Here is a 27,712-nt window from a genome sequence, read left to right on the forward strand (position 1 = left end):
GTGACCTTGCAAAAATCACTTAACCTCTCTGGGCCCCTGTTTCCTTATCTGTACAAAGAGGACAAGAATATCTAGTTGTGAGGTTGCTGTAAGAAGTAAATGAGTGAATGTACATTAAGGGTCTAGTCTTGTGTGGGGCCTGTCATGTGTTACAGCTAATTGATTTCAAAACACAGTTTTTAACATTTTAACATCTTTGAAACTAGGATGCAACTCATAATCAGAGTTTGTCTGCCTTTTTTTCTTTCGTGGTGGATGATAACATAATGGCACCTCTCAGTAGATGGTGCCCAGCAGTCAGTGAAACACAGCAGCACCTTAGCTTCTTTATTTCCTTTGCAAAGAGGCAGGAAGGTCTCTGAGAATCATGCATCGTTGAGGGAACAGGATCTGCTGGGGTCTGGTATGATGAGACGGAACCCTAAAGCATAAGGGAATCTGAAGGCACAAGCCCTTCCGTAGCCTGGCGGCCTCTGGATCTTTCCTCCTGTCCTAGTCCCACCCACGGGGTGGCAGGAACTCCAGCAGGACCCTTACCTTTCTGGCTCTGACCTTTTGCCCCAGCTGATGTACCCTGCGGTCCGCGGCTCTGGGGGCAGGCTGATCACAATGCTGACTATGCCTGCAGCCATCGAAAACCCCCAGTCTTTGTCCCAAGAAGAGAATCCTGCCACCCACCCAGAGACCTCTCCTCCAGTGTGGCTCCTTGGTCAAACTGCCCCTGGACTCTGCTGTCAAGTGTTCTGGAAGGCCAGTACTGGGGACGTCATGCAGACCTCATCTAAGTCCTAGGGCCACGGGTACCTCCTTAAACCCTCCAGCCTGGTGAGTCAGACTGGCTGGGTTTTTATACTATCTTTGCATTATTATTATATTGTAACGTATATTACATACAGTCAAATTTTTATAGAAATAAAATGTCTATCGCATAGATAAATTTCAAAATATAGAAGACCAAAGAAAATAAAATCCTGCCATCTAATGATAACTAGTTTGATGTGTCTGGATATTATTCTATATTTACACAATGTAGATCTATTCTTTTCCCATATTCAAACCAAAACAGGCTCACTGCACACATACTGCTCTCTTCCCTGCTTTTCTAGTTAACGTGACATTGGAGACCTCCGTACACTTCTGTTTCTTCTCAGTGACCTCATGGTGCTCCCCTGTCCTCCATCCCTTCTCCTGGCAAATCCTTACAGACCTCCCTCAGTCAGGTCCCAGAGACATGACCAAAGCACCCAGCTTCTACCAGGGTGCAGTGCTCAAGGCCTGATGGGTTTCTGTGGGCACTTGTTCCCCCTTCTTCACGGCAGGGCTGCGATTGGGTCATGGCTGCCTTCAGAGCCCCCTCTAAGCAAAGCCACACCCTGGCTCAAAAAAACTCTCAAGCTCTTAAATCAAGAGGTGGGATATGAATGGCAGCTGTCTGTTCCTGCTGGATTTGATTATAGGCCTTTCAAAACAGACCGGATGATCTCCCAGACCCAGATGCTGGCCGGTTATTTCCCTAACCCCAGAGGCTCCAGGCATCACAATAAACAACGAACAGGTGCCTGGCATTTTATAGCTTATAAAGTGCTTCCATAATCTTTATCCAATTTTGAGCCTCATAATAACACTATACATTAGGCTAAACAGGTAGATATTATCTCCATTTTATAGATGAAGAGACTGAGGCTCAGAGAGGTGGGGTGAGTTACCAAATGACCCTCCTGCCTTCCTCCCCTTCAGAGTCTGGCCAACTCCAAATTGCACTAACAATTGGGTCAGGCAGCACCTCCGCCAGGGAGCCCTGTGCCAGCACTTTCCATCTCCATTGCACTTCATCCTGCAGTTGGCACCATTATGATGCCACTCTGCAGGTGGGGAGGGAAAGACCCGGCCCACGGCTCGCTCACCCAGAGGCTGAGCTGGGACTGGAAGCCAGGGCTGCATGCCTGGCAGTAGGCAGCCCCAGGAGTGTGCTGGCATGACAGCCAGCAACAAATGCACAGTCAGAGTACAAGAGACAACTCCCAGGGGGTCTGCAGGCTTGGCAAGGCCCCACGCTCTCCCTCCCCATCACCCAGTCACCTCCACCCAGGGCCAGCTGGAGGATGAGGCTCGGACCCAGGGAGCACAGGCGAGCCCTGGCAGTCCCCAGCAACCCCTGTGGGCAGGGTCACGTCTCTTGCCAGCTCCCTGCAAGCTCTGGCTCAAGGCCAGGCTGGAAGCAGCTGTCCCATCAACCCTGCCCAAGTTCTCAGCGCCCTGGTTCTTATTAGAATGAGACCTCACCTATCTGCTCCCAGCTGGCCGAGATGCTGAGCAAGGCCCTGCCTTTCACCAGGCCTCACTTTCCCTATCTGTGAAATGATACCAGAGGTGGGGTGAGAGGAAGGGGTGTGTGTGGAAGTGGGGTGTCTCACTGGAACACACCAACTCTGACATTGTAGGGTTTGCCTACGGGCAGCATAGCACAGTGATTAAGACCCTTGACGCTGGAGCCAGATGACATGGGTTCCAATGTTTGACCCTGAGCAAGCGGCCCAACCTCTCTAAGCCAAATGGGAATAATAGTAGAAAAAAGACTGAAAGTACACCAAAATACTTACATTGACTCTCTGAGATGAAACGAGAAGATGTGGGTCATTTATTTTCTGTTTTCCTGTCTTTTTCTAAATTCTCCATAATCAAGTATTTGTAATCGAAAGAACAAATATGCTTTCTTTGTAAATTAATTTTATTGAGATATAATTTATATACAATATAATAAAACCATTGTAAAAAATGGGAATGATAGTAATATCTATCCTATAGGTTGTTTTGAGGATTGAATGAGTTAATGTATACTTTATAATGGTGCCTGGAGGACAAGAAGTGCTATTGTTTGCTAAATCAATAAGCCCAAGAGCAGCCTGGCTTTCTCTTCCTCTACCTGCTCACCTGGACTGGACCTCCCACCTGGTCCCAGCACCAAGCTCCCTCCATCCTCGGTCCCCATGTTCACCGCCCGGGTCCAACCTCATCACCCCAGGCCTGGACTACTTCCACAACTTTCTATCTGTAAGCCAGAGGAAACACACCAACATACAAATCTGGCTATGCCCCTGCCCTGTTCAAAAGCCTTCCATGGCTCCCCACTGCCCTGGACTAAAAGCCTTAGCTCCTACCTAAGACATTGTTTCAGCAAGTTACTTAACCTCTCTGTACCTTTTTGTTTTCTTAACTGAAAAAGAGGAATAAAAATCGTATCTCTGTCACAAACTTAAAGGATTCCATGTTGGCTGGGCAGTGTATACAATCTGACTCATGGCCTCTCTCACCTGTCTCCTCTTCCCTTTCCCATTGTCACTCTTCTTGAACTTGCTAGTCCTGGCCCTACCTCACGGCTTTTGCAATGGCTCTTCCCTCCACCCAGATGGCTCTTTCCCCAGAAATCAGCCCAGCTCACTTGTTCACCTTCAAGTCTTTGCCCAAAGTCACCTTCTCAACGATTCTCCGACCCCCTTATTTAAAACTGCAAGCCCCTCCTTTCCATTCCCCCCAAACATCAGAAACATACTCCTATTTATTTGCTCCATTTCAGTTATCACCATCTATTTTACTTATTGTTCACCTTTTTTCCCTATTAAATTGTAAGCTATTTTATGGCAGATTTTTTGGTCTATTTTTTTTCCCACTGTCAAGACCCTCCCCATCAAAATACCTAGCACAATGTAGGTGCTTAATAAGTGAGTGGTTGAGTGACTAAATGAACAATGTAAAGCACTTAGGACAGAATAAAGCAGGTGGTAAGTACTCAATAAATGTTAGCTATTATTGTTATTTTTTAATTCTCAATTATTGAATTTTCAAGGTGAGGCTCTCAGGACCTTTTTCCTTGACTTCTCCAATCTCACAATCACAGTTTCCTAGCCCCTACCACACCCTGCCAATCTCTCAATTATGGTAAGGAAACTGCTGTTTAATTATCTTGTTCCATTTAGGCTCGGTCAAATGAAATTGCCATTTCTTGTAAGTCAAAAGCAGCCAGATATTGGCCATTTCACATAGTTTAACCTAATATGTTTCCCATGGCAGCCTGCAGGCCCCCAGGAAGCATCTCAAGGCCTAGTACACAGTAAGTGCCTAATATACATTTTTGTCCACAGAAATGAAGTCATGTGCTCCTGGCCCTTCATACTAGGTGGAATTGCAAAGCACCTTCTATCTGTCTGAAGGAGGCAAGGCACAGAATGTAGACTTCAAATAATAAACAGAGGATCATGCTGAATTACTTTCCAGTCCTCCTGAAAAAATTTCTGTCTCCATATGGTACAGAAAATAAAAACAAAAACATTCTACGCTCTAAAATAATCCAGGTTCTGGACATTTGGAAATAACAAAGGTCAAAGGCTGAACAAAGTCTCTTTTCAGGGAAAAAAAGCTAGCTGCCTGCCTCTAAGGGGATTCATTTGGTGATGGTAGATGGAGGCTAGAACATTCTTTGATTATCTTTGTGTTCACTGCTCCTTCCAATAAAGACTTCAGTTAAAAGAGGTTTGCTAAGTCTAGAACATGGGTTGTCAGAACTGAAAAAAATCCAGCAATCACTGAGATCACCCCATGTCACAGATGGGGAAAGTGAGGTGCAGAAAGGGGAACGGATTCACCTATGGTCACAGAGTGGGGAAGAGAGGGAGTTCATCCTGGAACCTATGTCTGCTGACTTTAGTCTCAGGGCCTTTCTACTATGGGCCACACTACTATGCTTTAGTGCCACTGTTTTTTTAAGCTGTAATTTTCACATGAAATGTTTATTAATCCTCAGATAAAACACCAAGAGCTGTTTCGCTATAAGACAACTTCTTATAAATAATAGCACTACTCTCTCTCTCTCTCTCACTTCCTTATGGGAAAGTACTCAAAGTTAGAAGGCTAGGGGCAAAGGACAGTTAAGATAATTTTTGTGGACTTTTGTCACAAGATACCCAGGTTGCACTACAAAATTAAATGCCACTGGGGAATCCCTACAGCCTTGCCAGCATAGAGGTTTATCCTTTTAATTTATTTTTGCTAATTTTATAGGAATAAATACAGACCACTTTCATTTACTATATGGTATGTGTTTTCAAACACACACACACACACACACACACACACACACGTCTTAGAATCAGGATCCCTGGGCTTGGTTGCTGGTTTGCTTTATGACCTTTGACAAGTCACATTCCCTTTAGAGACAGGGGATGCCTGTCTATAAAATGAGGAGGTGGGATGAGATGATTTCTTAAGATCCCTTTCAGCTTGGACATTCCATAATTCCATGGCACATTTTAAAATTATTAGCATGGGATGACTTTTTAATTACCAGAATCTGCCATGCCCCTAAACCAGGCCAAAATGGCTTGGACTAGCCGAGCAGAAAAACAGGGCCCAGATAACACACACGTAGAGATGACAGGAGACTTAGGAAGTACTTAAGTCTGTGCATCGGAGCTATGCCCGACTGACAGCACATATACTTAGTCTGCTTTTATGAGGGGATAATAACACTCATTTGTGGTCTAGTTCCAAGTTCTGTGCAGCTCCACCAGGGCCAAAAGACAAGGTCATGGACACTCTACTTCAGCCCTTAGGATCCCAGGCTTGCGGGCAAAGGTAGCTCACCCTGAGCAAGTGCTCGTCTAGTCTCTGCTTGCATATCTCTGTTGACACAGAGCTCACCACCTGCCCAGGTGGCCCCTACTTTCTTTTGGCTGTAAGAAAGCTCCCGGGAGAGGGGCAGGCCATGAAGGGGACGAGACACCAGAAGGCCCAGACTTCGTTCTCAATCAGGGACCGCAACAGGAGAAGGACTCCTCTGGCTCCTCCTCACTTAACACCTGTAAGGAAGCTGCTAAGGTGCACAGGAAGTGCAGGAGGCACAGGCACACGTTCTAGTCCTGATGCAGGGGGTTCTGAACAAGCCCCAGGCTGATTACTGCCCACTCGGGGGCAGACACCCAAGCTCCCCGATCCTGCCTTTGCTCCCTTTTGTTCCTGCAGGAGAAACAGTGCTGGGCCTGGGGTTGTTCAGCTTGGAGGTGAGATTTATGGGACCAGGTGATTGCCTCTGGGTGGGGGAGGAGGGGTCAGATGTCTGTGTGGCCAGAGCAGGGCCCGCGGATTCCAGCTGTTTACAGCTAGTGAGATCCCCATCATAAGGGGTGTGCAATGGGGCAGTAAGACCTTCCAGAGGGAATGTTACTGAGGGGCTAGCCCAGATGCCAGGGGTCTTTATCCAGAGAGCAGGAAGCCACAGTCCCTCAGACATGTGCTCTGTTCCAGACCCAACCCCACTCAGACACAGTGCTTTTGGCACTGGGGTCGCCTCTGGGATCCACACATTGACGTGAGCCAGCCCTGTCACGCCCGCTGGAGCACAGAGCTAGGTGCCAGCACCTGAAATTTAAGGGACTTCCCGTACCATTCCCTAAATCCAGGTGCCTGCATGGGTCTGGTCCAGGCAAGTCTGAGGCTGAGAGCCCCACCACTTTCACCTCAGGGCTCCCCCAGCTCCAGAACGCGAGGCCGACTTGGCGGGCAGACTCTGACAGTCTCACCCTGCATGCCCAAGCTGGCTCCATAGAGACCTGGAGATGTCCCCTGTTCTGTTTCTAGGGCCAGCATGTCACCCAGCTAAGAGGGGGAGAGTCCCAACACGGGTCCCGCGGGACACTCAGGCCACAAGGGGGCCTGTCGCGACCGGCTCGCCACACCCAGGGGGAGCGGCCCTTACTGCATGAGGGAGGGGTGGGCGGTGCAGATTGTGCCCATCCGGGCCCCTGCCCTCGGGAGCATGGACCTTGGGCCGCCCCTCCCCGCAGCCCAGCGAGGAAGGAGCCCACCATTGCACCTTCCATCCCGATGAGGAAACTGAGGCCTGGGGAACAGTGCTTTGTGCAAGGTCACGCGTAGGGGCTAGAAGCCAGGTCCCCCGCGCTCCGCTGGGTTCCCCGCGGCGCGCCCAGCCCTAGCATCCCTCCTGGTGCTACAGCCAGGAGGCGCAGCACGCACACAGCGCGCAGAGCGAGAGGGCATGGCTCGCGGCGCGGGGCCGCCCTACCTTGATGACGGCCGCGCAGGTGGCGGTGGCGGCAGCGGTGTCCGGCTCCGGCTCCGGCTCCTGCTCCGCGCTCCGCGCTCCTCGCCTCCCGCCGAGTCCCGGCGCCCAGAGCCGCCGCCTCCTCCCAGCGCAGCCTGGCGGGCGGGGCCTGTGGGCGGGGCAGGGGCCCGCACAAGCCCCGCCCGCGCGCCCCGCAGGGGCCACCCCTCCTTCCCCCATCCACCCCGCCCCTGCTCCTGGTCCCCGAGGGCTGGTCTCCCGACGCGCACACCGGTCCGCGCACGCCGCAGTGATTGGGGCGGTCTCCCCAGCGACCAGGCTGAGTGACGCTGGGGACAGTCAGACCCGCCTGGCTTTTCGTCCCACCGCTGCCTCTCTGTGTGACACAGGACAAGGGACTCGATCCCCAGGAGCCTCCCTTTCCACTTTGGTGAAATGGAAACAGTAGCCGTGTCTGCCTCAGAGAGCTGCTTGAGAATAAGATGAGACGATCGAATTTACCCGCCCAGTAAATAAAATGCGCACACAGAGCCTGCAACAGAGACGCTCTGGGCAAACCCGGTACGGGAGCAAAAGGGCAAGGAGGGTCGCTGGGGTATCAGGAGGACTCCCTTCCGTCTCCCGGTAGCCGGGAGGGGGTGCTACTGCCCAGCCTCGCGGGCTTGGGGTCCTGAGCATCCCAGGCAATGGGGAGGAGATGGGAGGCCCCGCCTTTTAGTAACACCACCACCTAACACTTACTGCGCGAGGCCCTGTTCTAGGCACCTTGACTGCGTTCCCGCACTCAACCATCACACAACCCTATGAGGTTATACTATTACTCATTTTACACATAAGGAAGCTGAGGCATAGGGAGGTTAAGTACCTCACTCAGGGTCAGAGAGCTAATAATTCAACCCTAGGCAGTGTGGCTCCCAAGCCCATTTTTTTTTTTAATTGAAGTTTAACGGGGTGACAATGGTTAGTAAAGTTACATAGGTTTCAAGGGTACCAAGCCCAATCTTATAGCCACTCCAAACTAAGAGCTTTGTTTTGTACAGTGGTGTATTTAAAGTGCCAGGGCCTAGAACTACCTGGCACATAGTAGGCACTCAATATATATTTGTTGAGAGAATAACAGTCCTCTGCCCAGAGCTGGATGGGCTCCCTGCCTACTGCCCAAAGCCCAGTCCCTCAATCTGGCCTGCAAAGCCTCCACTCTGCAGCCCTGACCCAGGCTTCTTGGAGCTGGATTGCTCAGTGGGCTGACTGAAGGCACGCTTCCAGTATCAGCATGAGTTGGATATTTGATGTTTCAAAAAAGCATATGGAAAATCAGAACATTGTGGGCATTCCTTATACTTATGGTTCAGTATTGCCTTTGTTTTTTATTACACCTCGCGGTGGGCACCTTTCCAAGGCTAAGACATCTGAATGTCTTAATTCACCTAGGGCTTGGGCAGTATCTTGGGTGTATCCCCCACCCCCTTGCAATGTTACACCTGTGTCTTTGCTGACACTCTGTTCTGCCAGGAATTCTCTTCCTGCTATCTCTGGCTAAGCTGACTCACCCTTCCTTCCAGGATTGGCACCAATACCCCTCCCCAGGAAGGCTTCCCAGATGCCCTGTGGGTGTGCCCTCCCATTCTGCATCTCCCTGTCCTGCGCCATGATGGTAGGTGTCTGGGACTCTGTTTGGGATGAGACGGGTTTAATAGGGATCTCTGGGGGCCATGGGCATATGGACAGATGGGGAGGCCATTGGAAGTCTCTGTAATAGACACAACTTGGGACTCTTCCTGAAGATGCTGTATTTGTGTGTGTGGGGGGGGGTCCTCCTTTTGCTGCCCCTTCTCTCCCCCTAACCTTGGTCCATTTGAGGAAGGCTACTCCCTGACCATTCTCTGCATTGCACACATGGGGAAACTGGGGCCAGAGTGGTGGTGACTTGCATAGAGGCCCTTAACTAGAAAACCACATATTAGGTCTGGTCCCAAAATTGGGGCCACCGCCAGTACCTTCTACTGGGCCTTTTTGCTGATTGGGATGGGCCGGGACCAGCACTTGCCTTTCCCAGGTGTCAACATAGCCCAGCTTTGTTTAATCTACTGTGTGAGTGCCTTGTGGGGAATCAGAATGTGTGTGTGTGTGACAGAGAGAGGGAGGGAGGGAGGGGGCAGAAATGGAGGGGGGGAGAGAGAGAGAGATTGAGAGATCTCCATCTACCTGCCCAACTGGAGCTTTCTGTACAATATGGCCCTGTGCCCATGGGATAGTGAGCTGAGAGAATAGGGGTAGCAGCAACTGGGAGCTAAGGTTCTGAGTGTGGGGGAAAGTAGCCCTGAACACAGGCAGTCTGTAGAAGTGAGTGTACCCTTCCCACCTTGGGGTGGAGGTGAGGGGTCTCCCAGTGTCCTCCAGGCCCTTCGTCCTCCTTTGAGGAGTTCCTTTATTCTTGGAAATTTTCCCTCTGGGTAACTCCTTCCCCTCCCCTGGAGAATGAAGTGTGGACCTCAGCTTGCTGGGGGCCTAGTGTCTAGAGATGCTCTGAGCAAGAGGTCCCATCCCCTGGGGTAGGAAGGGGGGCTGTGAGGGATCAGATCCTCCAGCTCTGGAAAGCAGCGGCCCCTGGGGATGGGGGCGACAGCTGTGGTGCAGGGCCAGGAACCCGACACCAGGCAGAGGCCCCAAACACCCTTCAGGAAGAGCAGGGGGAGGGTGGACAGTTTCCCTAGGAGCAGCAAGCGGCAGCCCCAGACCTTCTGGTGTGTGACTCCCTCCCCCCACCTGTCCCTGCTACATTCCTCCCATTTTCCTTTGCCTGGAGCTCTCCCCACAGACCCTACAACCACTCAGCCCATGAGCCAGGCCTGCCCTTTCCTCTGGGCCCTTGGGGGAGACTTTGTAGGTTCCAGACAAGGGAAGGTGAGCTGGGAGGAGCCCTCCCTGGTTTTGCAGTTAGGGCCTCTAAGCTTGAGTATGGCTTAACTTCTCAGGGGCTGTGTGAGTTGGGGCAAGTTAGTTAGCCTCTGAGCCTTTTCCTCTATCTGTAAACTGAGCTTGGCCTGTAGTGGGCTGGTGCTCTAGGTCAGGCAGTTCTCATTCCTGCCTCTGCCTCTAGCTCCCCTCTTCAGGGCCGAGGAGGCCTCATCAGTCAGTCCTCACTGTCCTGTGGTCCCCAAACCTTTCCGTGTAGCAGAACGCCCACACCCCACAGCAGGCTCTGAGAGGGGCCCAGAACCAGTTCTTTTAAAAGGCTGCTCAGGCGATTCTACGGTGCAGCCACATAGGAACCAGGTTACACAGTGCTGGGCCACCTGTAAAGCATCCCCACTTCCCCCAGTGGGGGAGCGAAGAGTGTAGGCATCCAGCTCTGGGCAGAGCTTCTCTGATGTGTGTGGCGGGAATAAGAAATGGGGAGGGGGGGGAGTGAAGAAACGTGCAGAGGAGGAAAAGGGCAAAGAGGAGGGGGCACGGGGAGAAAGGAAGAACGGAGACGAGAATGGGGCAGGGGTTAGAGGGGAAGAGGAAGGAGAAGAAAGTGGGGAATGGGTAAAGAGCCAAGAAGGGAGGGTGCCTTGATCTTGTCTGATCTGGGAGTTTTATTTTTGGCTGAGGTGGGAATTTGTTTTCCAAGGCTGGAATCTGAGGGGCCAGCTGGGTCTCCTGGAGCCTGGGGCCTTTTGTAGGCTGCAGGGCCCTCCTGGTGATGTTTGCTTCATAAAAAGACAGCTCACTGCCTTTCACTGTGCCAGGCACCGGCTCAGCACTCGTGTCATCTCCTCTTCCCTGTGGTGGCCCCTATGGTTACAGCCTGTTGGGGGAGCAGCCAGGACTTCCCCCAGTCCACTCTCATACCACCATCATGCTTCACACATACTGTTTGCTGGTGAAAGGGCCTCGGCAGATGAAAAAAGTTTAGCAAAAATGAGAAAGGTCGTCAAGCTCCAGTGTGGGGCATTCACAGGAAACCTGGTGGCCTTGGGCCAGCCAGTAGCCCGTGGGAATGTGGGACGAAAGGAACGCTGAGCGTCCCCTCCCCAGGGTTGTGGAGGGGTGCAGTGTGGTGGAACTGGGTGCCTGGTGTGCCAAGTTCACACCTATGAGTGACAGATGGCCTGTCCCTGGTCTCCAGGGACAGGCATGGTCTCCTTCCCCAGCCCTGCACAGGAGACTCAGATCACAGAGGGGTTTCCATGTGGGAACCCCGCACCCCCCATCCTTCATACCAGATTGCTGAGCTCAAGGCTATACTGTGGCAGTCACAGGTTTGCTGAGAAATGAGCAGCCAAAACCACTGTGCAGCCTTGACTCCCTGCCTGGAGGGGGATGGCAGGAGGCTCTGTCTGCTGAGGAAGGGCCTGGAAGAGCCCAGAACTGAAACTGAAGATCCTGCACGCAGTGGGTGCCTAAGAGCCCGCTCTGACTTGACGACAGGCTGCGGCCCTGACCCTCACACTGCCTTTTCCTCACTCTCCAATCACCATCAGAGAGGAGGTGACTCTTGTCCCAGCCTGCGAAGTTGGTGGTGGGTGGACAGAAGGCTCTCTGTGCAACCCCACACCAGTTTCCTCTTGGTAGTGGGCTGAGGCTGTCCTTGGGAACCCCACCCGCACCCCAATGGGTTGTGAGCACAGGTGCACGGCTCAGGGAACAGGCCTCAGTAGACAGGAGCTGGGCCTGGAATACTCGCCCACCCAGCATCGGAGAGGCCCAGAAAGACAGAAGCCCTGAATGCACAGTCCCGGCTCCTCAGGGAACAAGGAGGGGGACTGGCCCTGCAGAGATGCCCACAGAAAAAGCAGCCAGGGATGTCCCAGGGCCGGAAGGCCCTGGTGGTGGGACGCCCTGGAACCCTGGGCTCACCTGGAAGCAGATGGTTACTGAGAACCTTGTAAGTTCCAAAGCCTGTGAACTAGTTCCTATATGTAGTGTTTTGTACAGATAAACTCAGAGCATGTTCCAGGCTCCCTCTAAAGACAGCACTCTTGCTTGTCTGCGCGCTCACTTCTGAGGAGGAAGCGAGAAAGGGGAAGCGTCCCTGGGTCTGTGCTCAGCAGGAGATAACCTAGCCAGTGGCGTCCCCGAGACAATGTTCTGACTGGGAGACTGAGGCCCAGAGGGGAGGGTGCTTGCCCAGGGCCACATGGTGCCGGGGCTCAGAGGCGGCACCACTGTTCCACGGGCCTCATCCTGCAGGCCTGGCAGTCGAGGGCGAACAAGGGCTTTGGGACCACGTCAGGCCTCCCCTTCCCCATCCCCCTCGTCCTCGCTGGTGCAGCCCTCATGCAACACTGGGTCCACGGATGCCCGGGTCTCCAAGTACTGGGCCTTGAACTGCTCCAGCTCCCGCAGCTCAGCCTCCAGCCGCTCCCGGTAGGCTGCCCGCAGCTGCCACAGCTGTTTCATAGGAAAGGGGTTCATGTCATGGAAGGCGATGACCATCAGCTTCCTGGGGGGAGAGCACAGTCAGCCCAGAGCCGTGTCCCCTCCGTAGGCACACCTGCGCTCATTCCACCCATGTGGCCGAAGTCCCTGGCCCCCGCCCTCAGCGAGCTCACCTTCCAGGGAGGACATGTTGAAAAAGAAGATAGTTTCCACCCGAGTCACAAGTATTGAGACAGGAGGAAGTTTAGGGCTGGTTATGGGAGCTCTAAGCCACTAAGGAAAGGTTAGTCAGGGAAGGCTTCCGGGAGGGGGTCACATGAGCAGGTGTGTGGGTGATGGGAGTGGTGGAGGGGGCACGCATGGGTTCTCACCGGCTGTTGCAAATGGTCTTGGTGAAGAAACGCAAGTACTGGTAGATCTCCAGGCTGTCTCGCAGCCTCAGGATCTCTTCCTCGTTGTACTTGAAAATGGCCAAGGCATAACGAAACACCACCTGGGGGGCAAAGTGGGGCTCAGGTGGGGCAGGTAATCCCCAGAGGGAGGAGAACGCACACACCAGGCAGTGTGGAGTCCTTGGGCAGGCTGCAGAGGTTGAAAGCTTGGGGGTGACGTGTGCAGGAAGACCACAGGGGACGGAGGGATTGGGTCTCCCACGGGGAGCACGGCTTGGAATCTGGGCATTGGGGCTGAGTCCCAGCTCTACATGACTTGTCCTGGGACCCTGGGTGAGGGGTTGGCCCCCGGGGACCTAATGGGAATAATACTGTCCTTACATGGCGCATTAGCAGGAAACGAACAAAATGACAAATCTGAGGGTGCTCTGTAAACTGTGAGGTGCAGTATGTTATCAACCACCGTGTGGAAACGGGTGGAGGGCAGGGGAAGGGCCTGCCCAGGGTCTCCTAGCAAGGTCAGGGGCAGAGCTGGGAGCAGACTCAAGTGCCAGCCTCCCAATCCAGGGCTGGGTCCTAAGAGGAGGAAGAGAAGGAGGGGCCTAGGTGACCGGAGGGGCAACGGACAGAGTCGGGCTGTCCGACTCTGGCCACGTTCACGCTTCCTCTCCAGGGAAAGGAACCTCCCTCCAACCAATGTTAGGAAGCATCTCTGGAGGCAGAACCACCCCTTTCCCTCCTGTGTGCCACACTTTACACAGCCGTGCTCCCAGAAGATGGCTTCAACAGCCCCGACAGGTGTCACTGTCCTCCCATTCTCCAGGAGCGGACTCAAGACCCAGAGGATGAAGGGACTTGCCCAGGACTTGCTGGGACCCCCTGGCAGCACCCTACCTTGGTGCCCTCATACAGGAAGGCGTCCCAGACCTGGAGGAGGATACTGCTGATGAGACTGTCGGCGAAGACCACGAGGAACCAGTTGAAGGTGATGAAGGAGAGGTCCACGCGGTGTTGCCCCAGGTGGGCCATCAGCTTGGGCAGCTTCTCCGAGAGGAGGTCCTGGAGCACCCGCTGGTCTACCTGGAGGCCGGTGAGAAGGCCCATCGGCTGCCGCCCCAGGGAAGGGGTGCCTGCCTCCTTCACACCCAGCCCTGGAGCTGCTCAGCATGGGTCCCGCCCTGCCCAGGGGTGCAGAGCACGGGGAAGAGCCAGAGACCAGCCTGGCCAGGAGAAGGCACAGCGGCTACACTCGGCTCCTCGGCTGGAGCACGGGGCTTTGACCAGGTCTCAGGGCTGTTACGGGCTTGGCCAGGGGAGCTTTGGCCCTTTCCCCCCTTGAACCTCAAGCCACGCAGGAGTTCAGGCTTGCAACGGAGACTCCATGGCTGCTTCTCTACACCCATTTTGGGCCTGACACTCAAGGTGCTCAGTGCATGTTTGGGGTGAGACCCTGGGCTGGCGGGTATTGGGGGAAATCACACTGTCTTGCCACCCTGGGCATCAAGGAAACCTCCTAAAGGGGGTTGCTGCTGGCCAGCAGTTGTCAATGACTTCTCCACGCGGTCACTTCAGGTGTGACTTGACTGGGCTGCGTAGTCCCAGCACTGGCTCCTGCCCTTGCGGACACATGGTTCTTCTGTAGACTCCCCATTTGAGACTCCTCTTGTCCTTTCAACCTGTGACAGCTGGTTTCTCAGCCCTCCCCCTCCCTTTAAGACCTCCTGAGCATTCGCCTTGGGCTGACTGCACCTTCCTCTCCCCAGCTGCACTTCAAACCTAGGGTCATTCATTGCATCTAAGATGCCACTGACCCTTCTGAAGGATTTACAGATGAACTGATACGGTGTCTGAGATTTAGTTTAAGATCACCAAAGCAGGAGTGGGTGGGAGTTTAGATGAAATCGCACTAGCCTCCCTGTGTTGATAATTATTGAAACTAGCTGATAGATACATGGATGGAGGTTCATATTACATTTTTCTCGACTTTTTTGTACATATGAAATTTCCTATACAAAAAACTGAAAACAAAAACCAACCCACATAACACATTGGTTATACAACACACCTGAATTTCAGAGATGTTGAAACGTGAAAATACAGTATTTCCCAGCTTGTCATGCAAATAGAGGTGCCAGGTGATTCTGTTCTGACCAGAAGGCGTAAGCAGAAATTGCTGGGATGGGGAAAGCGGTTTGAAAGGGAGCCAAGTCCCGCCTTTCACTCTCTGCTTCTCCTGGCCTGGGCTGTGGCCACAGTGCCAGGAGTGGTACAGCCAACTGGTGACCCTGAGGTGATGAGCAGGAGGATGGAAACCACGTCAGGATGGCAGAGCAGAACGCGAGAAGGAGCCTTCAGCTTTGCCAGTAATTGTGAAGAATAATCCCCCACTTGAGTCTCTGTTAGGTTGGGCCCCCTTTCCATGCAGCCAAATACATCCTTACCTGGCTCACCACCTGTTCCTGATGACTCCTAAGTCTTGATCTGCAGCCTGACCTTTCTCCTCCACACCTGAGCACCCACTGTCTCCTGACTCCTCACCCAGGGAGATGTCCCAGAAGGGGGAACTGGTGTTAGGCAATCGGAGTAGGAAAGGAGCAGGACAGGAGGGGTGCGCAGGTAATGGCTTGGCAGGTTTGGGGTGGGAAGTGAGAAAATTCCCTCTGAGTGATGTCTCTCCATAAAGCAAATGGTGCTAATGCAGCAACAAGACCAGGGGGGAGGCAGGAGAGGTAGGAGAGTCGGGAGGGGAGTTTTGAAATGGCTTTGCATGTGTACCTCTCAACAAGCCCAGGAAGCAGCATTACTCCAGTTCCAAACTGGACAAGCCTGGGGTCAGAAAGCTGACGTCACTTGCCAAGGCCACACAGCTGCTTACTGGAGCCGTCGGCTCTGACCTAGTTCTGCTGGACTCCAGGGCCGGCCTGTGCTCAGACAGCAGTTGAGGAGGTCATGAGATATGGAGAAAGCTGTGCTTCTCAGAAGGAGATGAGCGTGTGTGAAGAATCATCACCTCCTCCATCCCCCCAATCCCATCTTCCACCCGACCTGACCTGTGTTGTGAAATTCTTTATTGTCAAATAGCAAATGACACTAAACGTTCTCCCCTCTCCAGGAAACCAACGGTTTCTAATGACATAATGTCACCACTGGAATAACAATAGTCTATCCTGGGAGCAGGGCCCCAACAATTCTAAAGGTCATTAGCTCACTGGAACTTCCTAGCAGCCCCAGGGAGGGACTACTGGCCCACCATATAGAGGGACAAATGGAGGCCTGAGAGATTCCTGACTTTTCTGAGATTCACTGGCTTGCAGGAACAACGTAGTGGCCAACCTGCACAGCCCCTAAGGCCCCTCCTTGCTCTGCTCACCTGGGATGCTATCAGCGTCTTGCTGTAGTAATCAGGAGGCATGATGGTCTCTACAATGGCCACCAGGCACCAGAAGGCACTCTCCTCTTCATCCAGCACCAGAAGGGCGATAGCTGCCAGCCTGGGGTGGGAGGGAAGGAGGCCTGGAGTGACCCGCAGAAGTCAGGCAGCTTGTGACAAAGGTGGCCCCTTGGGTCCTGGGGGGACCTGCCCAACCCCACTCCTTAACCAGGCTGGTGTTCTTGGTGCCGGCAGTGAGACGAACGTGCTTTTCGGGGCAGGGGACTACATAGGGGATTTCCAGAGTAATGGTGATTATCTTAGAGGAGGGGCTCTGAAGTCCTGTTACTTGGGTGTGAATCCTGGTCCTGCCGTTTCTTTGCTGGTTGACCCTGAACAAGTTACTCAACCTCTCTGAGCCTTAGCCTCCTCTTAATAATTAATTACAGGACTATTATGAGGATGAACAGTTAACACATGTTAAATGCCCAGCACAAATCTGACACGTAGTGTTTTATGAACGTTAACTATCCTCATCCTAATAGCCACAGGCTTTGAGACCTGTGTAAGTGTGCTAACCTCTCCCAGCCTCAGTTCCATCATCTGTAAAGTGGGGTTAATATCTACCTCCCAGGGCTGTGCGGTATTTTAAGTGAGAAGACAGACCTCCAGTGCCTTGCTCACTGTCTGGCATATACCAGATGCTCAATACACAGAGTTCTTTTTCTCCTTTGCTTCCCCTTTCCCCAAAGTTATCATGAAACTCTAATGAAATCCAGGGTAAGAAAGAAAAAACCCACAGTGCTAAGCAGGGCAGTCTGTCTGGAAGAAGTACTGTTTCCTCTATTTCTCTCATCTTTCCTGGCAGGTCTCTTCCAGGGCCAACCCAAGGATACATTCCCCAAAATGTACCTGTCTGTCAAGATGCTCCACGCAAGGTCCCATATGGAAAGATGTTTAGGGAATGCTGTATACTCCAGCTCCCCTTTCGCGGCTTATGATACACAATATCTTAGCAAAGCCTCTTGGAAATCCTGCAGCGACAAAACGCTGTGTGACTCTAACCCAAGACTGTCCAGTGGGGTGGTGGAGCCCTTTTTGTGCAGCGTACCCACTGGACACCCTCAGGGAGATGCCGCTTCACAACACTGACTGCTCACAGTCTTGATGGGCTAACACCACATTTCATTGTCCAGATATTTATGCTTCTCTAGGCTCTTACTAGGTTAGATTCATGACTTCCAACCTCTTCTGAGGGTCCAGCTTTTTAAAGAACCAGGTTCAGCTCACAAAAGAAAAAATAAATCCCTTTTACCTCCCCAGTAGACTGGGAAACAATTTCTCTCCACTCTGGCTAAAATATTTGTACAAACTCTCCTGAATCTGAGCTGAGTGGATGGAGAGAAGAGTCACAGGTCTCCTGGGCAACCGGAGACTCTGCCTTCTCAGGGCCGGGGAAGAAGCGGGGCTGCACAGGTCACTGGGTTCAGGGACGGCAAATGTCTGATACACTGGCCACTATCCTCTTTGTCTGTGCCCAGGGCAGACATCACTGATTGATCACAGCGCTCTTTCCCACTGAGTCCGGTAGCTGCCTCCAAAGCTAACAGAACAAGGCTCTAGGCAGCCGCTTCCTACTAGTCATGTCTGGTCCACACAAACTCATTGCAGATGGGAAGACCAAGGCCCAGAAAGCACAAGTGACTTGCTCAAGGTCACACAGTCTGCTGCTGGCAGAGTGGAAACAGAACCCAGGGCTCCTAAAGTCCAGCCTGGTGTTCTTTCCACCCCACCCCTTTCCCCGGGAGCCTCAGGATGTGCTCAGTCCAGGAGCTGGCTGCCAGCATCGGCTTAGATTTCTGCACGCATGAAAAGGTCAGTGATGACAGGGGGCTGGTATCAACTAGGGCCTGCCAACCGTTCAGGGCTAGAGCCAGACAAACTCCAACTTAAGGCATTCAGGGTGCGAGTGGATCTACAAAGAAGGGAGTGTGCTAATGGGGGGAAAATACTTTTAAAGCACTCCACTTATATTTTAAAGGGAAATGGCTTTCAATGTATGCTTTAAATTAGTACTAAATCATTGCTATGATATCTATCACTCTCTAAACAGGTCTGATTTGTTGCACACAAGCAGAGTCTGTCCATCAGACACGACCCATGTAGTTCCAACGGCTGCCAGTAGATGGTGGCACTCAGACAAGTGGAAGGGGCCTGCAGGCTTGGATTTAAAGGCTTTTGAAAGAGTAAGCTGCACCCTCCATATTCGAACAGGCTCTTTCCATTACAAATAACTTTCTATTTAAAGCAGTAATATGAATATTTGCCCACATACCAGTTATTAGTGGGGAAAAAAAAGCATTCAGAGAAAATATTCCCTCTGGGTGACATCCCCCTCTTGGTCTGTGGTGTATATATATACCTCTCTGCAGCCTTTGCGCTGCCTCTTTCCACCCAGGGAGAAGCTTCTTTCCTGCCATGAGGCTTATCTCAAGAAACCCTCCTGCTATAGGATTTCCCCACCCCCCTAGCCCCCACTTCTTCAGCACAGATTAACTGTGCTGGGATTTAACTCAGAATTCCCAGTAATTGTACATGTACGAGTATATGCTCAATTTCACCCAATTTAGACTGGAAATAAAGTATTGAAAATTATCTACCCTTGGGAATCATTCCAATTTGAATAGGGACTCTCTGAATGTTTATTGTGTGTTGAATAAATGTCACACACTACCTATTCTGAAAAAAAGAGCAGAATGGCTTATGTAAATTTTGCTTGAGTATATGTGTGTTTAAATTAAATTGAGTCAAAACTTGCTTTGGGAAATATCTGAGCTTGTGCAACCTCTACTGAGATAACTGGGGGCATCCATGAGAGAGCCCCGCAGTAATGGAGCGGGAAGCCCTACCAGGTCACCCTACCCCCTCCCTTGTCTCCTGCTGTTGGACTAGAAGGAGAAATTAATCAGGCTGGGCCAATCAGATTCCTTCCTTTGGGAATTTAGACCTGGGACATAAGGGTATTGACATGTGGGTAGACTTGCTGGACGGCTCTAGATTCAGGGGCTGAAGTCGCCATTCTGACAACCTTGATGGGCCGTAAATGTCCAATCAGAGAGGCTGATTGGACAGAGAGGCTGGTCTATTGAGAGACAAGGAAGCAGACGTGTGGAATGACAGGCCACGGACCACGCAGCCCCAGAGGGCTGCAGAGCAGTAGTATGGTCTGTGCAATTTCATGGGACCACATCCCCAGGGAATGGGGCGTGAATGGCGTCCCCTGGGGTTGTACAGTTGCCTCAGCTTCCAGTGACCATCTGGTCCTTAGCTCTATTTTCTTTTCCTATGTGAGGTTCTCCTGTAACATTTAGAAATTCTCTTTCCCTTGGGTTCTGCTGGGAGGGTTTCGTTTAAAGCGAATGGCCCTGACCCGCAATTTGTGAGATGGGCTTTGCATTACACAACGCCAGGGGACCGTCCACCATGCTTTCTATGGCAGTGGCACCTCCCTGAGCACAAATCAAAGGAGAGAGCATGGGACAAGGGGCCCTGATCTCTGACCCTTCTGTTTTGAACATATCCTTTCACCTGCTTGTCCCCATCTGTACAGTGGGGATCGTATCAAGCTTCCTGGGCTCACCTCTTGGGAGGCCCCAAAGAGACAGTGGTGCTCTGAAAGATAAAGGCTGTGTCCTTACCTGGCTACGAGCTCACCTGTTCAGGCCCTGGCAGTAGCCGATGGAGGGGTTCTGCCAGGAGAAGGCCAATAGCACTCGGCGGAGCTTGTCGGGGAAGCTGGAGGTGGGGCAGGTGAAGTGCTTGTTGTTGGGGAAGGTGCGATTCAGGTCCAGCTCAATCTGGCGGGCGGCAGGGTGCCTGCAGGCCTGGCTCCGGCTCAGCAGCTCCTGGTAGCGGCCGGGGGTCTGCAGGTGCTGGACGCGGAGGCGGATCAGCCACCTCCACACACGTGGCCGGTGCTCACGGGACACGCCTGCCCGCAGCAGCTGCTTGAGCTCAACCGAGGGTGTAAGCTCACCCAGGGCAGCCCAGCGCTCGCGCAGTGGCCTCTCCACAGCCTCGTGGGCCAGCAGGTGGTGGGAGCGCACTTCTAGTGCCTGGATCTTGGCCAGCAGCTGCAGGTCTTCCACCTCATAGTTGGGCACCGTCAGGAAGCCATACTCATCATACTCGCTGCCAGCAAAAGAGCGTGTTAGCAACACCAAGCAGAGCCCTTCCCCAGATAAGGGGCAGTAGGGAGGGGGTGGACCCTAGGCAAGGTTCCTGCCTTGGCTTCACCGCGGCTTAGCCATGCAGTTCTGGATAGGTCCCTTCAGTTCTCTGAACTTCAGTTTGTTCATCTGTACAATGGGTAGAGGAACATCTGCTCTGCCTCATGAAGACCCACTGATATCGTCTGTTACAAACTTTTGGGGGCCTAGACAGTGCCTGGCACATAGAGAGCGCTGAAGGCACATTTACTCATCCATTCTGTGCAAATATAAAGGACACGCTTATTACTCTGTGTTGCCTTAGGCCCAAGGAGTCACAGCAAGTTGCTAATATAGAATCCCCCTTCCACAGCCACTAAGCCCAGAATGGATGGGGAACAGAGCACCAATGACAAGCAGAGATGCAAGAGCTGGGGATCTTTCCAGATAGCCTTTCATTTATTCAACATTTATTTGCCCTTATTGTGTGCTCTGCATGTGCTATCTCATTGAATCCTAATGATCTTGCGAAGCAGGGATCTTAGCCTGTATCTTATGGAGGCTGCGTAAGAGACTCTGAGAGGTAAAGTGACTTGTCCCAGGTCACACAGTGAGAGAGTCAAGCCTGGCTCCAAAGCCTGGGCTCCTGTCACTGGGCCACCTGGCCCCCAGGGGCCTTTGACCCCAGCCACAGCCCCTTCCGTCATATTTAACTGCCCATGTCCATTGTGCTCAGCAAGGGCTTGGCTCAGGGGAGGCAGCTGGCATGTCTCCTCTCCTCCCCTTTCTGACAAACACCTCTGGGAGGCAGCTAAAGAAGTGGAAAGACACGAAACTCATGGAGGCAGACTCAGGTCAGCTGCACCGATATGCTGTGTGGTCTTGGGCAACGGGCTGCCTCTGCGCCTGCACTGCCTCGGCTGTGAAACGGGGCCCACCCCCCCCAACCCCATGCTCATTCATCTGAAGTATGAGGTCAGCGGTATGCGCTGCCTGCACACGTGAGCAGGGCAGCTGGGGGCCCCCAGGCCCTACAAAGCCAGCCCCCGGGCTCACCTGATGGGGCTCAGCTCAACACCGTCAGCGGAGGCTTCGCTGGCTTCCCACTGCAAAGCCTCCTCGATGAGTTGCCTCAGCAGCTCGGAGCTCTCGTGGGCCTCGTTCCCCATGGCCTCCTGCAGCCTCCGCAGGCCTGTCAGGTACTTGCTTTCCACCTGGCAGTTCTTGGCTTGGAGGTAGGCACACTGTGGGAGGGTGGGTGGGGCTGCTCAAGACACGTGGTTGGGCTCGGGCTGCGCCAGAGGCCTGGGGCCTGAACCGCTTCAGGCAGCACAGCCCTTCTCCTAGCTCTCGTCTCCCACCACCTCCCCACACCCAGCTCTTCATGTAAGGGAAAGACAGGCTCCAAATCCAAGGGTTTACAGCAAGACAGGAAGGGCTCCAGGCAAGAGACCACCAGGAGGAGGGTTGGAGCTGGATTCAGAAGAGGGGAGGGGTGGGCAAGGACAGCACAGGCTGTTGTACGGCCTGCAGTCCCATCCTTGTTCAGCCACTGCTGGCTGGGTGACCTATGACAAGTTACTTAACCTCTCTGAGCCTTAGCTTCTTCATCTGAACAATGGGAATAATACAGAGTCTGCTTGGGATTCTGGTGAGGCTCAGATGAGCTGCTGTGTGTAAAGCCCCCTCCCCCCAGCCTAGAGCAAGCTCTCTGTAACTGGTGTGACTGAGCAGTGCCCAGGGATGGACGTGGAGCTCTGGACTCTGCCCTTGGGCCTTCTGCTGCCACCACACGGGCTTGCTGTTCCTCCAACACACCCCTCTCTCCCACCTCATAGAACACACACTGCATACTCCCCACCTACCTCTTCCCTCGGCCTTGAACTTCTGTGTTTCTGTAGTATTTATATAAGCTAGGCAATGCTGGACAAGTCAGGTAACCTCCCTGGGCCCTGTTTTCCTTATTTATAAGATGAAGACGGGAAAAATCTGCCTCAAAGCATTGTCATGGCCTCTGGGCCACCCAGCTTCTGTCTCACCCAGGGTGGCAGAGTGGCAGCCTCCTGGCCAAGGCTGCCATCCTGCTACACCCCTGCCTGGTTACCATCTCTAAATGTGTGCCAAGCACCAACTCCAAGGTGGCCTGTGAGCCTGTTCTCTTACCTGCTCCAGGGGCTCCCACCTCCGCTTCCTGAGTCCTCTCACCAATAGCCTTCTCAGGGATTCTGCTACAGACTCCCGAGGGTCCCCACCTCCAGGCCCACCTTCTCAAGTCCACTGAGCACCAGCTTTCTCAAAACTAAGTATGACTGAGGCCCTCTCCATTCAAAACCCCTCAACAAGTCCCAGCTTTCTCAGATGTGCTCCCAAGTTATCACCCTCCAGCCTCATGAATCACCCCCACACCTCTCCTCCCTGCCTTTCAGCCCACAGGTCTTGATGACCGGTCTCTCTTCTTGGAAGGCTTTTCTCCACTGTTTACCTGGACAACTCGAACTCACTTTAGGACTCGGCTCAGAAGACACTTCCCCCAGGGAGCCTTCCGTGACTTTCTTCCTCCCTTTAGGCCCCAAAGAATAGTGTGTGTGCCCAGCTGCATTTTGATTGTGTTCAACTCCCTCACTAGCCTGTACACTTCTGGAAAAGTCTGAGGACTGGTGTTAGCTCTTCTTTAAGTGTTTGGTAGAACTCACCAGTGAAGCTTTTCTTTGTGGAGAGATTTCTAATTACTGATTCAATCTCCTTAGTTATAAGTCTATTCAGATTTTCTATTTCTTCCTGATTTAGTGTTTGTAGGTTTCATGTTTTCAGATATGTGTCCATTTCGTCAGGCTGTCCAGTTTGTTGATGTACAATTATTCATAGTACTCTCTTATAATCCTTTCTATTTCTGTAGAATTTGTAGTAACATCCCCACTTTCATTTATGATTTTGAGTCTTCTCTTTTTCTCTTACTTGTAGTCCATCTAGTTAAAGGTTTGTCAATTTTGTTGATCTTTTAAAAACATCAGCTTCTGGTTTCACTGATTTTCTCTATTGTTTTCTGTTCTCTATTTCACTTATCTCTGCTCTAATCTTTATTATTTCCTTCTTTCAGCTAGCTTTGGGTTTAATTCTTTTTATAGTTCCTTCAGTTGTAAAGCTTGGTTGTTGATTTGAGATCTTTCTTGTTTTATAAAGTAAGCATTTATAGCTGGAAGTTTCCTCCTTTGCATGGCTTTCATTGTGTCCCATAACGTTTGGTATGTTTTGGTGTGTTTTCTTTTTCATTTGTTTCTAAGTATTTTCTAACTTCCCTTGTGATTTCTTCTTTGATTTACTGTTTAAGAATGTGTTGTTTAATATCCACAAATTTGTGAATTTTCAGTTTTGCTTCTGTTATTGATATCTAACTTCATCCCACAGTGGTTGGAGAAGGTGACATCTGTCTTCTTAAATCTATTGAGACATAATTTGTGGCCTAACATATTGTGTGGAAAATGTCCCATAATGCATTGAGGAAAATATGTATACTATTGTTGTTGGGTAGAGTGTTCTGTTTATGTCTATCAGATGCAGTTGGTTTATTGTGTTGTTCAAGTCCTCTATTTCCTTATCTTCTGATTGTTGTAGCCATGATTCAGAATGGGGTATTAAAGTCTCCAATTATTATCGTATAACTGTCCATTTCTCCTTTCCACTCTGTTAGTTTTTGCTTCATACACTCGTATTTTGTTCATCTGTTATGAGGTATATAAATGTTTAATTATTGTATCTTCTCACTGTATTGAAACTTTTTAATACATAATGTCTTTCTTTGTCTCTTATAACTGTTTAAAAGTTTAAAGTCTCTTTTCTCTGATTATTGGTATAGCCACCCTCCTCCTTTGGTTATTATTTGCATGGCATATCTTTTCCATTCTTTCATATTCAATCTATTTGTGTCTTTGGATATAAAATGAGTCTCTTGTAGACAACATGTAGTTGCATCATGTGTTTTTATCCATTCTGCCAATCTCCGTATTTTGATTACAGAGTTTAATCCATTTACATTTAAAGTATTTCTTGATAAGGAGGGACTTCTGTTAATTTGCTATTTGTTTTCTATATGCTTTATAACTTTTTTGTCCCTCATCCCTGCATTAGTGTCTTTTTGTATTTAGTTGATTTTTGATAGTAAAATATTTGAATTTTTTTCCTAATTTCCATTTGTGTATATTCTATAGCTATTTTCTTAGTAGTTACCATGGGGATTACATTTAAAATTCCTAAAGTTATAACATTTTAATTTGAATTTATACCAGTTTAACTTTGATAACATACAAAAACTCTGCACCTTTATAGTTCCATTCCTACCCTTTTGGTTGTTGATGTCACAAAATTACATATTTATACATTGTGTGCCCCCAAACATAAAGTAATAAACCAAAGTTACAATATTATCTCTTAGTCTAATAATTGTTTAAAAACGTGTCTTAGTGTCTTAAATCATGCAGAAAACAAAAAGTAGAGTTATAAACAATTTTTATAATATCACTAGCTTTTATAATTGCCCATGTATTTACCTTTGTTGAGATCTTTATTTCTTCATACAGCTTTGAGTTGCTATCTAGTGTCCTCTCATTTAACCCTGCTGGACTCCTCTGAGTATCTCTTGCACAGCAGGTTTAGTGGTAATGAACTCCTTCAGCTTTTGTTTACCTGAAAATGTTTTGCCAGATATGGATCCTTGGTTGATTTTTTTTTCCTTTTAGCACTTTGAGTGTATCAGCCCACTGACTTCTGGACGCCGAAGTTTCTGATGATAAATATATTCATAATTTTACTGAGCATCTCTTGTATGTGATGAGTCACTTCTCTCTTTCTGCTTTCAAGGTATCTGTCTTTGAACTTCAAAAGTTTGATTATAATGTGCCATGGTGTAGGTCTTTTTCTGTTTATCTTACGTTTGTTGAGATTCCTGGATGTTTATATTCACGTCTTTCATCAAATTAGGATGTTTTCAGCCATTATTTCTTCAAATATTCTCTCTGTCCCTTTCTCTCTTTTTCTACTTCTGGGATTCCCATAATATAAAGGGTATGTTGGCCCACTTAATGGTGTCTCACAGATCACTTAGGCTCTGTTCATTTTTCTTCAATCTTTTTTCTTTCTGTTTCTCAAAACTTGATTTCCATTGTTCTAGCTTCAACTTCACTGATTTTTTTTGCCTGCTCAAATCAGCCTTTGAATCCTAGTGAACTTTCTATTTCAGTCATTGTACTTTTCAGCTCCAGATTTTCTTTTGGATTCTTTCTAGGTTTTCTATATCTTTATTAAGATTTCCACTTTGTTCATATATTGCTTTCTTGGCTCTCTATAGCTTCCTTCAGTTCTTTGAGCATCTTTAAGACAATTTTTTTAAAGTCTTTGTCTAGTATATCTGCCATTAGGTCTTTTTCAGGACATTTTCTGTTGATTTAATTTTTCCTTTGAATGGGCCATACTTTCCAGTTTCTTTTTATACTCTGTGATATTTTCCTGAAAACTGGACATTTGAATCTAATAATGTAGCAACTCTGGAAATCAGATTCTCTCTTTTTCTTAGTTTTTTTAAATTGTTTTTGTGGGGTTTTTTTTGTATTGTTGTAGGCTACGTGCCAAAGATAAGCCTGAGTTGTAAACTTAAGGTCTTCTCAGGTCTTTTCCCTGGGCATGTCTGGTCACGTTCTAATTTTCCCCATATAAGCAGCTGTTTTTGAATGTCTAGTGTTTAATATCGATCTCCCAAGAGGGAAAAGAGAAAAAAGGGGAGGGAAAGGGGGGTGTCAGGTCTTTAAATTCCCTGGAAGTTACTTTAGTCAGGAGGGGGAGGGGCTTGAAATAACGAAAGGAGGGACAACAACAATGGCTGCCTGCCTCTTCCTCTGCACTTCTGTGATCAGAAGTAGCAATCAGAGCACAGATCCCTGATATTTGGAAAATAGGTCATGAAGCGCACAGTCCAGAGTAGACAGTTAATGAGCAGAGAGTGAGACGGGGGTGAGGTGCTGAGGGGACTGGAAGGCTGGCGGGAATGGACACGGCCAGAACAGGGCTTCTGCTGCTCACCTTCATCAGGAGAGCCTTCTCCCTCTCAGCCACCTTTCTCCAGATCTTTGTGACCTGGTGGATCTCAGAATTGAGAAAGTGGTTCTGGGTCCGATATGCTTCCATGTCATCCTAGAGAAGACAGCAAAGAGTTAAGGAGCTAAAACATGTCTCTGGTCCTCACCCTTAAATGAGCTGCCAACACTTCTTTTCTTTAGAAATTTCCAATATTGCAAACAAAAGGAAATCTGAAAGAAAAGAAAAAAAGATATTCCTGATAGCCCCCTTCTTTAAACATGAAATGGCAGAAAGAGCACTAAGCCTGGAGTTCAAGTCCTGGCTCTGACGTCCTGGCTGGGAGGCCTCATTGAATCTCTCGAAGTCTGTTTCCTCATCTGAAAGAGGAATAAATACCAACTACCCCACTGGGCAGCTGGGAGACTAAGGGAGGTAACATGTCATAACACCAAGTATAGGGATCAAAACATAAAAACATTCAAGCAATGTTTGTTTTGAAAATAAACATATTTTGCCATATACTTGTGATCATATTGAACAATTTTGGGTGGAAAACTGTTTTTCTTAGCGTCACTTTGTAAATACTTTCCTATGTTGTTACATAAGCTTCCCAATGATCATTTTTAGTGTCAGATGACTATTCTATTGGGTTAATTTACCATAACTTAGTTATAATCTTTCTCATTTCTTTACTTGAGTCCTGGACATTTTCAATTGCTTTTTGATTATGAATAATGCTGGGGTGCACATCTCTGAGCCTCGAGTTTTCCTTTTGTGAGCTGTCCAGTGGAGGGAGTAACATCCTGCTGCTGAGGTTCAAGCAGGAGACTGAGCCTCAGGAAGAAGCAGCCACAGCAATGGCTGTCCTTTTTCTGCTCGGATGAACATTGCAACGGACAACACATGCGCATAGCAGTATCAATTCCAGCGCATTTACTAGCTGAAATTCAACCCCTTTCTCCCCCATTCAAGAAAACGTACTGGGCTGTAGGTGAGTGTGAAGACACTATTGCAGTGATGACGATGGACAGTCCCTGATTTATCTGGAAATTAAGAACATCACACCTAACCTGTGGAGCTTCATTATCAGGGAGGGTCGCTTGTGACAGCTCACAGACTACCTTGACCGTCCCTGGCTGGGTCCTCACTCTGGCCAGGATCCCTCCCAGCCTCAGAAGCTCCAACTCATGTTCAGGGTCTGCTGCCTTCTGCTTAAATGGTTGACACAACGGGA

The 27,712-nt window shown here is 50.1% G+C and overlaps 2 protein-coding genes across 2 annotated transcripts in view; both read right to left on the reverse strand.

Moving 5' to 3' along the window:
• The window catches only part of CORO2A (coronin 2A), a 48,763-nt gene extending 41,551 nt beyond the window's left edge, over positions 1 to 7,212 (reverse strand). Inside the window, exon 1 of the mRNA XM_081065856.1 lies at positions 7,076 to 7,212. The gene's annotated coding sequence lies outside the window, so the exon portion shown is untranslated. The remainder of the gene's footprint in view (positions 1 to 7,075) is intronic.
• Positions 7,213 to 8,009: 797 nt separating this feature from the next.
• Positions 8,010 to 27,712, reverse strand: part of TBC1D2 (TBC1 domain family member 2) — a 49,276-nt gene continuing 29,573 nt past the window's right edge. The window contains 7 exon segments of the mRNA XM_081065854.1: positions 8,010 to 12,506; positions 12,814 to 12,935; positions 13,729 to 13,914; positions 16,205 to 16,325; positions 19,919 to 20,395; positions 21,469 to 21,656; positions 26,482 to 26,592. Of these exon segments, the coding sequence (XP_080921980.1) occupies positions 12,293 to 12,506; positions 12,814 to 12,935; positions 13,729 to 13,914; positions 16,205 to 16,325; positions 19,919 to 20,395; positions 21,469 to 21,656; positions 26,482 to 26,592 (1,419 nt within the window). The 3' untranslated portion in view covers positions 8,010 to 12,292.

This window comes from Rhinolophus hipposideros, assembly GCF_964194185.1.
Source record: "Rhinolophus hipposideros genome assembly, chromosome: 11".
NCBI classification, from domain to species: Eukaryota; Metazoa; Chordata; class Mammalia; order Chiroptera; family Rhinolophidae; genus Rhinolophus; species Rhinolophus hipposideros.